Here is a 13,143-nt window from a genome sequence, read left to right as displayed (position 1 = left end):
GCTACCGGCTCAGAAAGCACCTGTCCCACCTGCTGCACAGGAAGCAGCCTGGAGCTGGAGACGGGCACAAATGGAGCCGTGAGTGCACATCATTGCTCCTCCAGGTTTGGAGAAGAGAACTGGAAGTAAAGCTCCCAAAGACTGTGGCAGTCATCAGGGTTCCCAAGAGCCCATCCAAGGGCATCTCAGGCACCAAGTCTACCAGGCACTCAGTGCTCAAGCAGATCTATGGTAAATGTCCTTCTGGGCTATGTAGTATACCACCTGAGTGCCACGGGAGAATCTGAAATAGGATTTAATTACACTGGGCACACCACCAATGAGAAAGCTTCCTTATTCTACTTCTGAGCATAAAATTTTAGCACCCCATTTATTGCCTCCCAGCAATTCTGGGTCCTACTTGGTCTCATGAGGCATTCTAGCTAGCATCACAGCTCAGAGAGCCTTCCAAAAGATTCTTCACTAGGCTCCCTGGTTGACAGTCTCATCCTTTGAACCTCTCCAGAGCTCTGCTCGAGTATTCCCCAACTTACATTACCCACTGGGACAACTCCAGACTCATACCTTGTCTGCCCTGCCTTGACCTTTCCTATGTTATAGTAGTATAGGGTTGCTCATCTATGGAATGCCTGAGACCCATCCACTATAGTGAATACTTGTTCAGCAGATAAATTGCTGTAAACAGATGCATTTTTAGTTCTGGAAAGAGCTCATCCAAATAAACTTAGCAGAGAACAGTTCTGGCTAACTCCCTACCAGAAAAGCCAAGCACCTTTACAAAGATCTTGTGTAGTTCATGCAACAAAATCTCAGGTTTTGGCTCTGAACCTACATGATACAGATTGAGCAGCCCAAAATTTCAGACTTGGGATCAGAGATTAGGAATGCCAATCCAGTAAAGTCTATGCAATTGCCCCTAAATCTGTAAAGCTGCTGCTCCCAAACATTTCAGATAAGAAACAATCTGCACTTCCATGCCATACCTACTGTATCTTGGTAGCTCAAGCCCTTTCCTCAATAAGGAATTCATAATTTCAAAGATAGATGACTGTTGTTGGTTGATTTCAGGTTGTTCTCTGGAAGGAAAAGTACATCATCCTACAAGACTTTCCAGAGCCCCTCCTGCTCTGCATCTCAATTCAGGTGAGGCATCATGAAGCAGGGGGAGAGAACATGTGAAGGGTTTTTCTTGTTTCATTCTCAAATACAGGAGACATTAGGAGAGGTGGCCAGGGTTTCCAAAGTCATTTCAAGAATGCAGTTTTCTTATCCCCCTTTTATGGGATTATCACAGCCAATATATGTCTCTATGAGGCAAATTACTATTTTTTTGTGTGCAGAGGATAGAACCCAGAGCCTTGTGCATGTGAGGCAAGCACTCTACCAACTGAGCTATATCCCCAGCCCGAGGCAAATTATTTTCACAACTAAAAGCTATTAACATTACCTTCAGCAGAAACAATAAATGGTAGCTATCACTAATCATTTTTACATACTTTTTCATATTACAAAAATACTTTCTTCAAATCAATGTTGGAAGTCCTTGGCCCATTTGGTGTCAAGAAGATCCTCCATTTCCTTGCCAAAAGTGGGAACACCATAAACAGGACACTGCACTCAGGTTCAAAGGTACACTTTCATTCGAGAGCTCAGTAGCTTTCTTTGCAGCCACAAGACAAGAGTTTTACTTAGTGCCCCTTCCTTCACGCCAGCATTAAAAATGGGTGATAAGTTCAGTGCTGTCAGCAGCTAATGCCAGGTCCAGTGTATCTCACAGTGGCTATGGCAACCCATGGCCCTGACCCTGATCCACACAGTCATCCTGCAAGAACAGAGTGCAGCTGGGAAGGTGAACAATGACTGTCAGCATGAACTTTAGCATTCATTTAGATTTTGATGAGGGGAAAATCTGGAGGTGGGGGGGACAGAGTAATTACTGCCAAACCTTTAATAAGTTAGGTAACTCATGTAACCCAGGCAGGCTGATCAGGGAAGTGGTGGGTGGGATAGTAAAAACTTTCAAAGTAATCAGACCTCACAGTTCTATGTAAAAAGGCCTTCTTTTTTCTTGACTGAAGAATATTTCCACAGAACTGTCAGAACTACCAGAAAGTTTCATCTATATAATATTAGTAAAGATAATCAGATCAGTTTTAACTGACTTAAGAGAAAAACAAATCCTGTTCTGCCAGAAATCCTTAAACAACGAATGCATATGAAAGGTTTTTAGTGAGGGTATAGAGTAAACAAATTCAAAGCATCTTAATGGTTTCTTAGGACTATACATAATAAGCATCTTGTTTGTCCTACACACATTTCTGACTGGTTTGAAATCAGACACGAGTAAAGAGAATCTTTCCCTACCCTGAACTTGGAAGGAACATAGGTTTTGTCAAGGCTAAACCCACCTACATGAAGCATCAACCAGTTAATGAAGCTGGTCAAGCAGAGCTACTAGGTACAGTTTAGCTATAGTCTGTTTTATATAGAAAACATGTCTATAAATGAAATAATATCCATAAAGTGAGTGTGACTTGGATATATACACAAGTTTGTGAATTTTATAATCAAGTAACAAATTAAACCAAAAGAGAGAACATTAACTTTGGTCTTCACTTTGAATTAAAAATGTTAGTTCAGGGCTGGGGATGTGACTCAATGGGTAGAACTCTTGCCTAGCATGCATGAAGCACTAGGTTTGATATTCAGCACCAAAAAAAAATTTTTTTTAAATCACTTTTTTGCCTTGAGAATGCAATAGGGCTAGGAATTTTCTGATTTTGCCTATGTTCTGTTCACTTCCAGAAAATTACTTGGTGCATTGTAGATGGTTAACTATTTGATGACTGAATATGTTGTTCCTGCCCTCTGGCTTGGGGAGATGCCATGCTTAAGCTTTATAATTCTTCTACCACTTCAAAAAGGAAGAAACAGAAAAACATATCAAAATGCAGTCTCTGCAGGCTACTGCCCTACATCCAGTTACAGTATATTCTGCCATCTTGTACAGGGGTATGCAGGTGATAATTTCAGTTATATTGAGGGTAGTCAAAAATACAGGAGTTCCAAAAGCCGTTAATTCATTTAAAAATAATTTTGTTGCAGTTGTAAAACCAGGAGAGAAAAATAAAGACATGTTCTATACTTTTTAAAACTTACCCCTCATATTTGCTTTTATTTTCCCAGGGTTAAGAGCAAAATATAGCAATATGACTGCAGCAAAGTCTCCCAACCATGAGTTCTCAGTATCTCATTTGTCAGTTATGTTTTCTGAATGTGGCAGCCTACAAATTTGTTATTTCAAAGTCATAAAAAGTCCTCTTAAAATCCATTTTGAGTTTGATATGCCTATTAGTCTATCAGTCTATTAACCTTCAGGAATATGAATAGGTTTCAAATCTTCTGAAACAAAAAGGAAAGGGAACGAAAAGATGGTACATGAATATGAGTAAGGATGCACTGTGTCATGAGACACAATGAGAGAACACTAATTATTCCAGGGGGACTTAAGACCAAAAGTTCCAGTCCCAGCTCCTTAAAACACCTGTTCCCTCCCAATGCAGGTGCTTCCTTCAAGAAATGTTCCATATTTTTGAGAGGAGGAGAAATGCAAGCCAGTGATCACCCTGCCTCTGAAGTACACTGGCCCATCAACTTATTTGGCTCCAGGGATAGCACAAACTTAAATTCTTTTCCCTTAGCATCAAGGAAGTCTTCCCTTCAGCACTAAAATTAACTTGACTATTTATCTGGTATTTGTTTTTAACAGTGAGCAATTTGCAATGCATACATCTCCTTGAGAACAGTGGAAGATCGAAGAACTTTTCTTATAACCTGCAATCAGCTGCAAAATCAAAAAACAAACCAAAGCTTTGATGGCCCGTGGAGAAAGGTGACTAGCTATGCAGTTCTGATTCTCTGTTGATGGACTGTTTTACATTTTGGGAAAACTTTAATATCCATGCCTAAAGCCTTATTACCTTGAAAATGTCATAACCGAAAGAAAATATCCAGCGTTTGCTCTACAAGTGCTAATTTGTAAATCATCTCAGCCTATACTGAGAGGACCAGGACTATGTCCATGCATACTTCCCAGCTGTGTGCCTTCATCACAGCATAGCTAGAAATGAGAATTGATAATTATCAGTAACGTAAGTAAAAACTAGGCTGGTGAGCACTGCAGGGGCTGCCGGGCTGGGATTTCTAACAGCTAGCTACTACAGGCCTCGTTTCCTGGTTCAAGTGATAAACCTAAATGAGACGGGGAACCTGTCTCCCTCTCTACACCCACAGCAGCCATCTTCATCTTACTACTTGCCTGGAATCTACTAAAACAAACTTTCTGATAGATACCACCTCCTATTACTCCAACATTATCAGTCCTAAATTTTATATCAGAATTATATCCTAGTGTTTGCATTTAGAAACTTCATAAAAAAAGAACTAAGTACATTCTGTTGACTCCTTACATTTTCCAGTTCCCATGTTCGTTTCTGAAGGCCACAGGTTGGGGCCATGTCCTCTCTGAATGGCCGCCTCACTGCCTAGCACCACCAGCCTGTCAGGATCAAGGAGTCAGTCAGGTAGGGTTTATAAGCCAGATCTCATGTACCAAGGTGCCAACTCAGGACTCGACATCCCACTTGTACTTTCTGACCAACTTACAGAGGTGAACAAGCTTCTCAAAATGCCTTCTATTGCTGGCAGGGAAAACAACACACATTCTAGCTCGAGGAACACCTGATATAAATGAAATCTGGTTACTGGGCTCTTTCACATTTTATAGGGTAAAAACTGCTGTGGGGATGCAGAGAGGAAGCACAAAATTAGAGTTCATGGCTTTTTTTAGTCACTTTTGTTAAGATCATTATCATGTGTTTACTTAATTTAATTACCTCAATTTTTAATTTAATAATTATTATTTTCAAAATTAAGAATGAGATTGACCTCATTGGGATCACAACACTTTTGCTAGTATGTTGATAAATAATCGAAGGTACTATACTTCTATTCTGTAAATATTCAGTTCCTCTGAAATGCAAAATGTTATTTCTACCTGTAACCAGGCATCTCGTGTATATGTACTAATCCAGAAGCCAGCCCGAGCTTCAATGGGAATTCACAAACATTGCTTTGCAAAGGAAGGTTCAAAAACTTCTTTAAAAGTTTAGCTTTAATGACAAACATTTATTACATCAGTTTCTCTTCAAAATAAGATAGATGTGAATAAACAATTTCAAACAGCAGGTACCACAACGCCTCTTCAATACACTGTACTTAACGCGTTGGGCCCTTGGGGATGCCCAGTGATATACACACTGAAGCAATAATGTAGGTCTGTAAGCCACTGCTCCTGAGCACTTCCACTCTTCAGTGTCTGCAGAGAAAAACAAGAGTAATTTGAGAATTATATTAAAAGTCACCTTATAGTACTTTTCACACCAAAACATGATTTCTCAAAGTCTAGCCAACAGTATCCCCCACCTATAAAATTAAAAAAAAAAAAAAAGGAACTACTAATTGGGCATTAACACAGACCTTGAAAATTCCTAGTCAGTTATGTCCTCAGGTATTACTGGTTTATTAGCCTATTTCCTACTGTATATGCTGAGAACTAATGAAATTTCACCATGAACCACTCCTATACCTGTGATTCCCTCCCTTTGTCATCTAGTGTCTCATGATCTTGCATTAACAACAACTGAGAATAATTCTGACAATTTCTGTCTATCAAGAGGTAGGCTGATTCTCCCATATGGGAATAATTCAAATTCTTGACTTTTCTTTCTTTCTACGGGTTCTGAATTATGCCATTGCTATTTCCATTACTCCTACAAACACTACTCCAAAATACAACAGATTGTATGTCTCAATGAATAAACCCCAAACACCTCTGCAAAACACCTTTTAACTCTCTTAAACAAAAACACAAAAGGAACCCTAGAAGATAAAACTACCTCCCAAATAGATGTAGCTAAAGGCAAGAACCACCAAGGAGGCAGAACTGATTACTATCTCCTCCTATCCAATGAACTAAATGATTAGAAATCAGCCTTAAGTTGCTACTAAAGAATTTCCTTAATGTCGGCTAACATTTAGTGAGAAAAAAAATGTCAGGTAAACTAAATACGGTACTTGGATAATCTCATTTATGGTCACCAAAACCCAAAGGCACACAAAAAATGACATTACTTCCATTTCTGACAGACAAGAAAACAAGCCTGTTCAGGTAAGAGGGGAAAAAACTGCCAAATGATCCCAGTTAAATAACAGAGTCCAAGTAGGAATGACTCTGATGACCCTACCTTTTTGGAAACTTCCTGGTGCCACCTTCATTAAGTGTGTGTACTTTTAAGGCTTAAAGTACTAGTTAAGTCCCAGTCAGGTGCTGTACAGCAGGGAAGCCCTAAGCAATCACCACACTGGGCTTAACTACAGAAGCCAATCCAGGTGCAGGAACCCCACCCTTACCTGTCCCATGAACCTACTCTTGTTATGCTTCTTACCGTGATATTTTTGATGATCTGCTGTACCAAGATGGCATTGGTCAACATGTGAGTCCTGAGGGGTGCGTGTTGAAGCAGCAGGCGAAGTAGCTGGCCCACAACAGGCAGCTCCTCAGGCCCAACTCTGTTCACACGCAGGCTCTGCAGCATCAACCTGAGAACTCGAGGCAGGAGAGCCAGGATGGAGACACAGGCCCCCCACAACTTGTCCCTATCAAGAAAGAAGTCAGTCAGTGAGCCAACACAGAAAAAGTGTCCCTTTCACATTCCCAAAAATTGAAATGGTCTTTTAAGAGATTAGCACTTCTTGATAAAACACCACAAACCATCATAAATAAGAACTGGGTTTAATCAGAACTAAGTAAATATAAATTCAATGAAGAATTAGCTGTTCTCACCTATTTTGTGGGTTCCAGGAAGCTTAGCAACCAGCACTTTCCTGGATTTAACAAGACATTCTTGAAGCCCCAGTATCTAACACTGGACACTATTCAACTGCTATACAGTGTAAAAGACATCAGAAGAATAAAAATGCCCCACTGGTTTAAAAAAAAGAAGAAGAAGAAGAAGAAGAAGAAGAAGAAGAAAAGAAATACACAAAACTTTAAGTCTATGACCTAGATTCTGAACTTGTTTAATTTCTTAGGAGGGAGCAGATTTATGGGGGATAGGGTGCTCATCAGGAACCAAAATAGATTTCACAAAGCAGCCAGTGAGGGGACCATTACTGCCAACAATACATCATGGAAGGCCAGAAATGGTAAATCCAAATGTCAACAAACATCATTGTTCTCTTCATATCTTTATAGAGCAAGAGCAAAAAAGTTTTATGGTAGAGACATATGAACTTGTAGTTAGTCTAACCACATTCTAGAAGAGTGTCAATTAAATGGAGCAACATCTATTTGAAGGGACGAGTCCACAGACTGCTAAAGGCTCTGACCTTAGTCTGTTGCAGTTTCTGTTCAAAAGTGCACAACCTTCCCAGTCTCCAATCTTTTTTAAGAGAAGCTTACTACCCTCTAGGTCTAGGTGGACCGGGCCCTTCACCATACGACTAACTTTCCTGACTTCACATATGGCAATGACAACTTAGGCGGATAAGGAATCCACTCTAGGTAAACAGACCCCCTTACTTAAAGGGCACTTATTCAGTCCATTAACTGATGCAGTCAGGCTAGCAAAGCTACATGCAGGGAGAAAAGAGTAAGCCAGACTGTAGACATAGCTAATACTGAGGTACAGGCATAGAGGTAAAGATCATACCATCTAGGGAAGAAGAACAGAGGAAGCTACTTTGGTTCCAACTGAATTTATAATACCTGCCCTTAGATATTTACAAGTTACTCCTGTAATGGTCCAATGTTGAATGCAATCCAGAGATGGATGAAAAAACACAAGAAAAATGAGGCTGCTGCCAGCATACTGTTTTAGTTTTTTTTTTTAAATAGGAATGTTCTCTAAACATAAACCAGTAACATAGCTATCTATTATGAAGTATTATACTGTACACAATTGTACATACTATACTTTTAAACCATGGCAGTGCAGTAGGTTTGCTTATACCAGTATCACCACAAATGAAAAGTATGTGCTGCATCACAATGTTACTTGCAATGGCTACAGTGTCACTAGGTGATAGGGATTTTTCAGCTCCACATCTTAGAGGACCACTGCTGCATACACAGGTCTCAATGAGAGAAACCTCATTATGTAGCACAAGACTGCATTCATTTTCTACTTTGGGGATAGAATTTTCCAGTCAATAGTGTTGGAAGCTCGGTTCAGACCCCAATTATAGCAGGCAGAGAGCTTGAACTGGGCTCCCTACATGCAGTGGGAAGCCAGGAAAATCCAAGTGTTCAACTATCCCATGGGAAGGCCTCCACAAACCTCCAAAACTCTTTAAAAGGCACATTTACAGAAAAGGTATAAAACCCAAGACACAGGAGTTAGTTCAACCTTGTGAAAGACAATCTCCAGAGCCCCACTTGTTCTCCAAATTGAGGGAGAATTCCCCACAGCAGAGGAAAAAAAGATAAAGAACAAACTGATGAGCTTTAACCAATAAACCATTAAGCAAACAAGAATAGCAAAAATCCAAACTAGAAACAAATTCAAAAGAAAACTGAACAATATTAGATGAAAGAAATGCTCAAAGGGAAAGCTAAAAGAATTAGCAAAGCGGAAACTGTTAAGAGCAAAGGCAGAATGAGACGCTCTCTACAAGTAAAAGTAGTTTTTGAAAGAACTGAAGAGAAACACGGGAGGAGACAATAATCAAGAACTAACAACAGAAGTTTCCAGGGTGAAGAAGAAAAAACTAGTCTTCAGAATGAAGTAGCACACCAAGTCTCCAGCAGGATAAATTACAATGTACAGTAGGACAAATCCCAACTTATAACACAAAGTTGAAGAGAAAATAAAAATTTAAGATTACTAACCTACAAACTAAGAGGGCTCAGAATAACAACAAATTTTTTCATTAGTAACAAAGGTTTGGTGAAAAGTTCTGAACAATTTAAAATTAGTGAAGCCTGACTTTTTGGCCAGTATTTGTAAAACCAAAGGTTCTCGGTCATTTGGGCACTCTTACCTTTTGTGATCTTACAAATACCTTCTTCAATGGTAAAGGGAATTTTAAGTATTTTAGACTCTGGCTACAAGCACATTCTTCTGACTAATGCCATCTTGGGGTCCAGGGGTATTAACAACTTGGCCAATATCCATATAAAACTGGGCACTTTCAACAGGCCAACAAGTTGCATTCTGCCACATAAAGTCAAAGCAGGCTACTCTTCTCTAAGAAAGTACAAAAGATCTATGAAACATCAGATGACAGTGTTTAATAAAGGTGCTTGTATTTCAAGTGACAGAAAGTGACAAACGACATATACACAGTGCATAAGTAAAGATCTTATAAAATCTTTAGAACCTTGAGAAGTTCCTTGAGATTTATAAAAACTTTTCTTGATCCATCAGACAAAGTCTGATGATGAGAATGATATCAAATCTATGTTTATTATGTCAATTTATAGTGTATTTACAGTGAAATACACATTTTCTTTATAACACACACACTAAAAAAAATCAATGAGCATAGATAGTAAAATGGGTAAATTATGGTACATTAATAAAACAAAATACTGTATAGCAGTCAGGTGATGACTGCCAAAACCAAACCCAGCCAACAGCCTCTGTAAATTTAATTAAGACATAGTCACATTCATTGCTCTGCATACTATCCACTGCAGTTTTCACATTACCAGCAGTGTTGAGACACGGCCCATAAAATAAAATATTTAAAATATTTAATATCTGACCCTTCTGAGAAACTGACTGACCCCTAGTGGGGGGGGGGGGAACTGAATGAAATATGAAATCTCACAAGTAACACTGAATCAGAACTCCTCCCCGTAAAATACGTATACATGTGATTCTTATAAATACCGTTTCTTTTTAAAGTCAAAAAGTTAACACAAAAGTGATTAGGGGTGGGGGCAGAAGAGAAATATAACTGTGGAGGATGCATGAAACTGAATGTATTGATGATATTCTGTTTCTAAACCTAGGGGGTCAGTTAAAAAAAGACTCAGTATACTCTTTTAAAGTATATAGGTGTGTTATACAATCAGTATGTACGATACATTTTCATGGCATTTAAATGTTTAAAAAGCCGAGCTCAGTGGTGTATGCCTATAAATCCCAGCAACTTGGGAGGTGAAAGCAGGAAGATCTCAAGTTTGAGGCTAGCTTCAGCAACTTGACGAGACCTTGTCTCAAAAATGAGGACTGGGGATGTGCCCAATGGTAAAGTGCCAATAAGTTCAATTCCCAATACCAAAAATAAATAAATGAACAAAAATTGAGAGAGAGACACACACACCCCAAAAAGGCACACATCAAAATGTTAGCAGCAAGTTAAAGAACTTATTTTCTCCTATTTGTTCACTTGCCAAATTTTAAAAAATAACCTTCTACAATGAATCTTATTAAGTATAAGAATATAAACAAGGGAACAGTTTTTAAACTGAAGTGGAATTTACAAACTATCCTACAAAGTCTAGCTTGAATATTACCTAAGAGCAAAAGTACTGGCTAATTAAAATCACTAGCATCTTAGAACAGTTTTCATAAATCCAAGAATTTTATATTCCACTGTGGAAGCTCTAATGAAGCCCAAAACAAAATACAAAGGCTTGTAGTAATAGCCCATCCTCTTAAGAATAGAATTTTTTTTATCTTACTAGACCCACAGCAATGTTAATAAGGGAAAGTGCTCAAGAAACTTTATAATGCCATCTAACTTATAAAATTTATAAAAGAAAATCAAAAAACTAAGAATTCTCACTACAACACACAGAGGATTCATGAAAGAACAAAGCAAAGACAGGCTAGATTTACACAAACTCTCTAAAAGAGAATTTACGGTATTTCTAAAATCTAATTTAGTTCACCCTCTCTATTTATCTGGGGAGAAAGGCAGAAAAGGAAAAACTTAAGGTTAAAAAACAAAACAAACACACAAAAAAACTATTACCTCTTTTTTAGATGTTCTGCTTCCCCTTTCTCTAGAGTGAGCAGAAAATAAAGAAGACTGTAGCAACAAGAAGCCAGAAATGGCAGTAGAGTTTCACTAACTACACACGTATGATCCAGGAGCTTACAGATAACACCAAAAACACAGCCGGCCGTGCTGTCTGGAATTACAGTCAACCCAACCTAAGCAGAGAAAAATGAGATTAATTACCTCTTTACAGAAGTACCCATCACCCAAATAAAACCAAAATCTGTTAACTGGAATATCAAACTTATAACGCTTCTACTAAAAACTAGTATACACAAAACATACACCACCTGCTGCACCCAAAGGTCATGTTTCCCTTTGAGAATTTAATTGTCAAATAACTTTGAAAAGAGAATGAGCAGCACTAGGGATGGAAGCCAGGGCCTCAACTGTGCTAGACAACTGTTCTACCACTGAGCCTAAGAAATATGATTAATGAAATCCACTGCCTCCCCTTTATGACAAAACCTAAAATCTTCCATGTTACAAAGTCTACTGCTCATCAAAACATTATTTAAAAGGATTATTTCATGCATCCAAAGAAAATCTTGACATCAATAATCACAGTTAAAAACTTTTGACTTTACCAACTAGAAAACTCTTGGAATTTGGTACCACACTCCATTCCAGGTAATTAAATGTAGAGAGTTCATTTTACATTTAGCCTTCTCCTGCCTTCTGATTTAGCCATTCAGATAAAAAGAAAATACCATTAGAGGAGTGGATATAAGATATTATTATACATAACACTTGACTGCTTTGCAGTCAAGAAACCCTGGAAGGCCAAATAAGGCTCATTATGGTATGTTCATTCACCTAGACTACACTGTCATAAAGGTAAAATCTAACTTGTAACTGTACAGAAACATGATTTCAATCTCCTGAAAACTACTATAACGTAATCATTTTAAAAGCCTGAAAATTCTGATGTCTTAATCTCCTCCATTAGGCTGTCTGAAAATGGTGACCAAGTCTGGCTGGCATATTGATCTTTTACTAGGATAATGAATATAGTCAAAGGAAAGCATAACCCTCTGAGGTGGCAACAGGAAAAAAAAAATGGTAGGCATCTTTGATGATACAAGGTATAAGAATTGCAAGTTTGATAGCAGGAAGAAAAAAAAGAAAGTACCAGGAATTCAAAGAATTACCCTGTTCTAATTCAAGAGAAATAATATTTTGAAGGAGAAAAAGGGGGTTATGGATGTGCCTATAAAATTACAAAAACAAGTGAGTTTTTAGGAAGATAAAATTTGAGAATTCTCCCTTGCACTATAACACATTATAAAAAAACTAAAGATCAAAGTTGTAGCAAACTAAAAGCAACAAAGGAGATATGCCTTCTCTGAGTTAATACTAATAGGGACAAAAGACACCCATGGGTAAGTGAAGTCAGTCTCAATACTGATCACACTGCTCCCAGGGACCAAGACTTAGAACCCAAACTACCTAAGTGGAACACAGACTCTGGTCTATCTGCTAGGTTCCTAATACACAAAAACCATGCACATGCAAATTACAAGAGCATCACAAATCAAAAGAGAACTAAAGTATAATGTTATGGACCCTCATTTTATAGATGAAGAAAGGAAAAGAAGGAATTTCTCCCAAGGTCACAGAATTACTTAGTAACATCTAGAAATAACAGGATTTCTCAGTTCTCAGAAATTGTATAATGCTGTTAGAGGCAATGCTATCCTTAAGCTTAGAATTCCAAACACTGTCTCTTTCAACTTTGACAAACTCAAATCTTAGCTACTGAATTGGTTTTATTTTTTAAGAGAAAAAAAAATTTAAGGATATTTACCAAATGCTTACTGATGGCACTTTGCAGGATGTCAAAGCTCTGACTCCGGGCAGGGATAACCAACAAACTGTGACAAACTGCCTGTCAGAAAAAGAGAAAACCAGTAACCAAATCTTAACATTTTAGGTAAGAAACAAGTTCAACAGATTTTTTTTTAACCTATTTGCTCTACATAATAATGGGAAACAGGTATTAAAAAATGACTCTGAAGATACAAATGTCAATCAGACCTCATATATAGGCTAATTTTCCCCATTCATCTA

At 38.1% G+C, this 13,143-nt stretch overlaps 2 protein-coding genes across 9 annotated transcripts in view; one reads left to right on the top strand and one right to left on the bottom strand.

The window, feature by feature from the left end:
• Positions 1-13,143, top strand: part of Invs (inversin) — a 169,056-nt gene that overhangs the window by 131,047 nt on the left and 24,866 nt on the right. For 4 of the 7 annotated variants that reach the window (XM_076845757.2, XM_076845755.2, XM_076845753.2 and 1 more), the window contains 3 exons: positions 2-231; positions 1,069-1,143; positions 3,770-5,250. In XM_076845757.2, coding sequence (XP_076701872.1) covers positions 2-231; positions 1,069-1,143; positions 3,770-3,876 — 412 coding nt within the window. In that variant the 3' untranslated portion in view covers positions 3,877-5,250. Of the gene's footprint in view, position 1; positions 232-1,068; positions 1,144-3,769; positions 5,251-13,143 lie in introns of those variants that run through there. The other 3 variants (XM_076845754.2, XR_013090362.2, XR_013090361.2) reach the window with 3 other exon arrangements.
• Positions 5,156-13,143, bottom strand: part of Tex10 (testis expressed 10) — a 46,009-nt gene continuing 38,021 nt past the window's right edge. For both annotated transcript variants that reach the window (XM_076845759.2, XM_076845760.2), the window contains 4 exons: positions 12,881-12,961; positions 11,047-11,228; positions 6,507-6,717; positions 5,156-5,377 (listed from right to left, as the gene is read on the bottom strand). In XM_076845759.2, coding sequence (XP_076701874.1) covers positions 5,264-5,377; positions 6,507-6,717; positions 11,047-11,228; positions 12,881-12,961 — 588 coding nt within the window. In that variant the 3' untranslated portion in view covers positions 5,156-5,263. The remainder of the gene's footprint in view (positions 5,378-6,506; positions 6,718-11,046; positions 11,229-12,880; positions 12,962-13,143) is intronic.

This window comes from Callospermophilus lateralis, chromosome 2 (genome assembly GCF_048772815.1).
Source record: "Callospermophilus lateralis isolate mCalLat2 chromosome 2, mCalLat2.hap1, whole genome shotgun sequence".
Classification (NCBI taxonomy): Eukaryota; Metazoa; Chordata; class Mammalia; order Rodentia; family Sciuridae; genus Callospermophilus; species Callospermophilus lateralis.
Note: the sequence above shows the minus strand (reverse complement) of the source record. Positions and strands in the feature narration are given on the sequence as shown.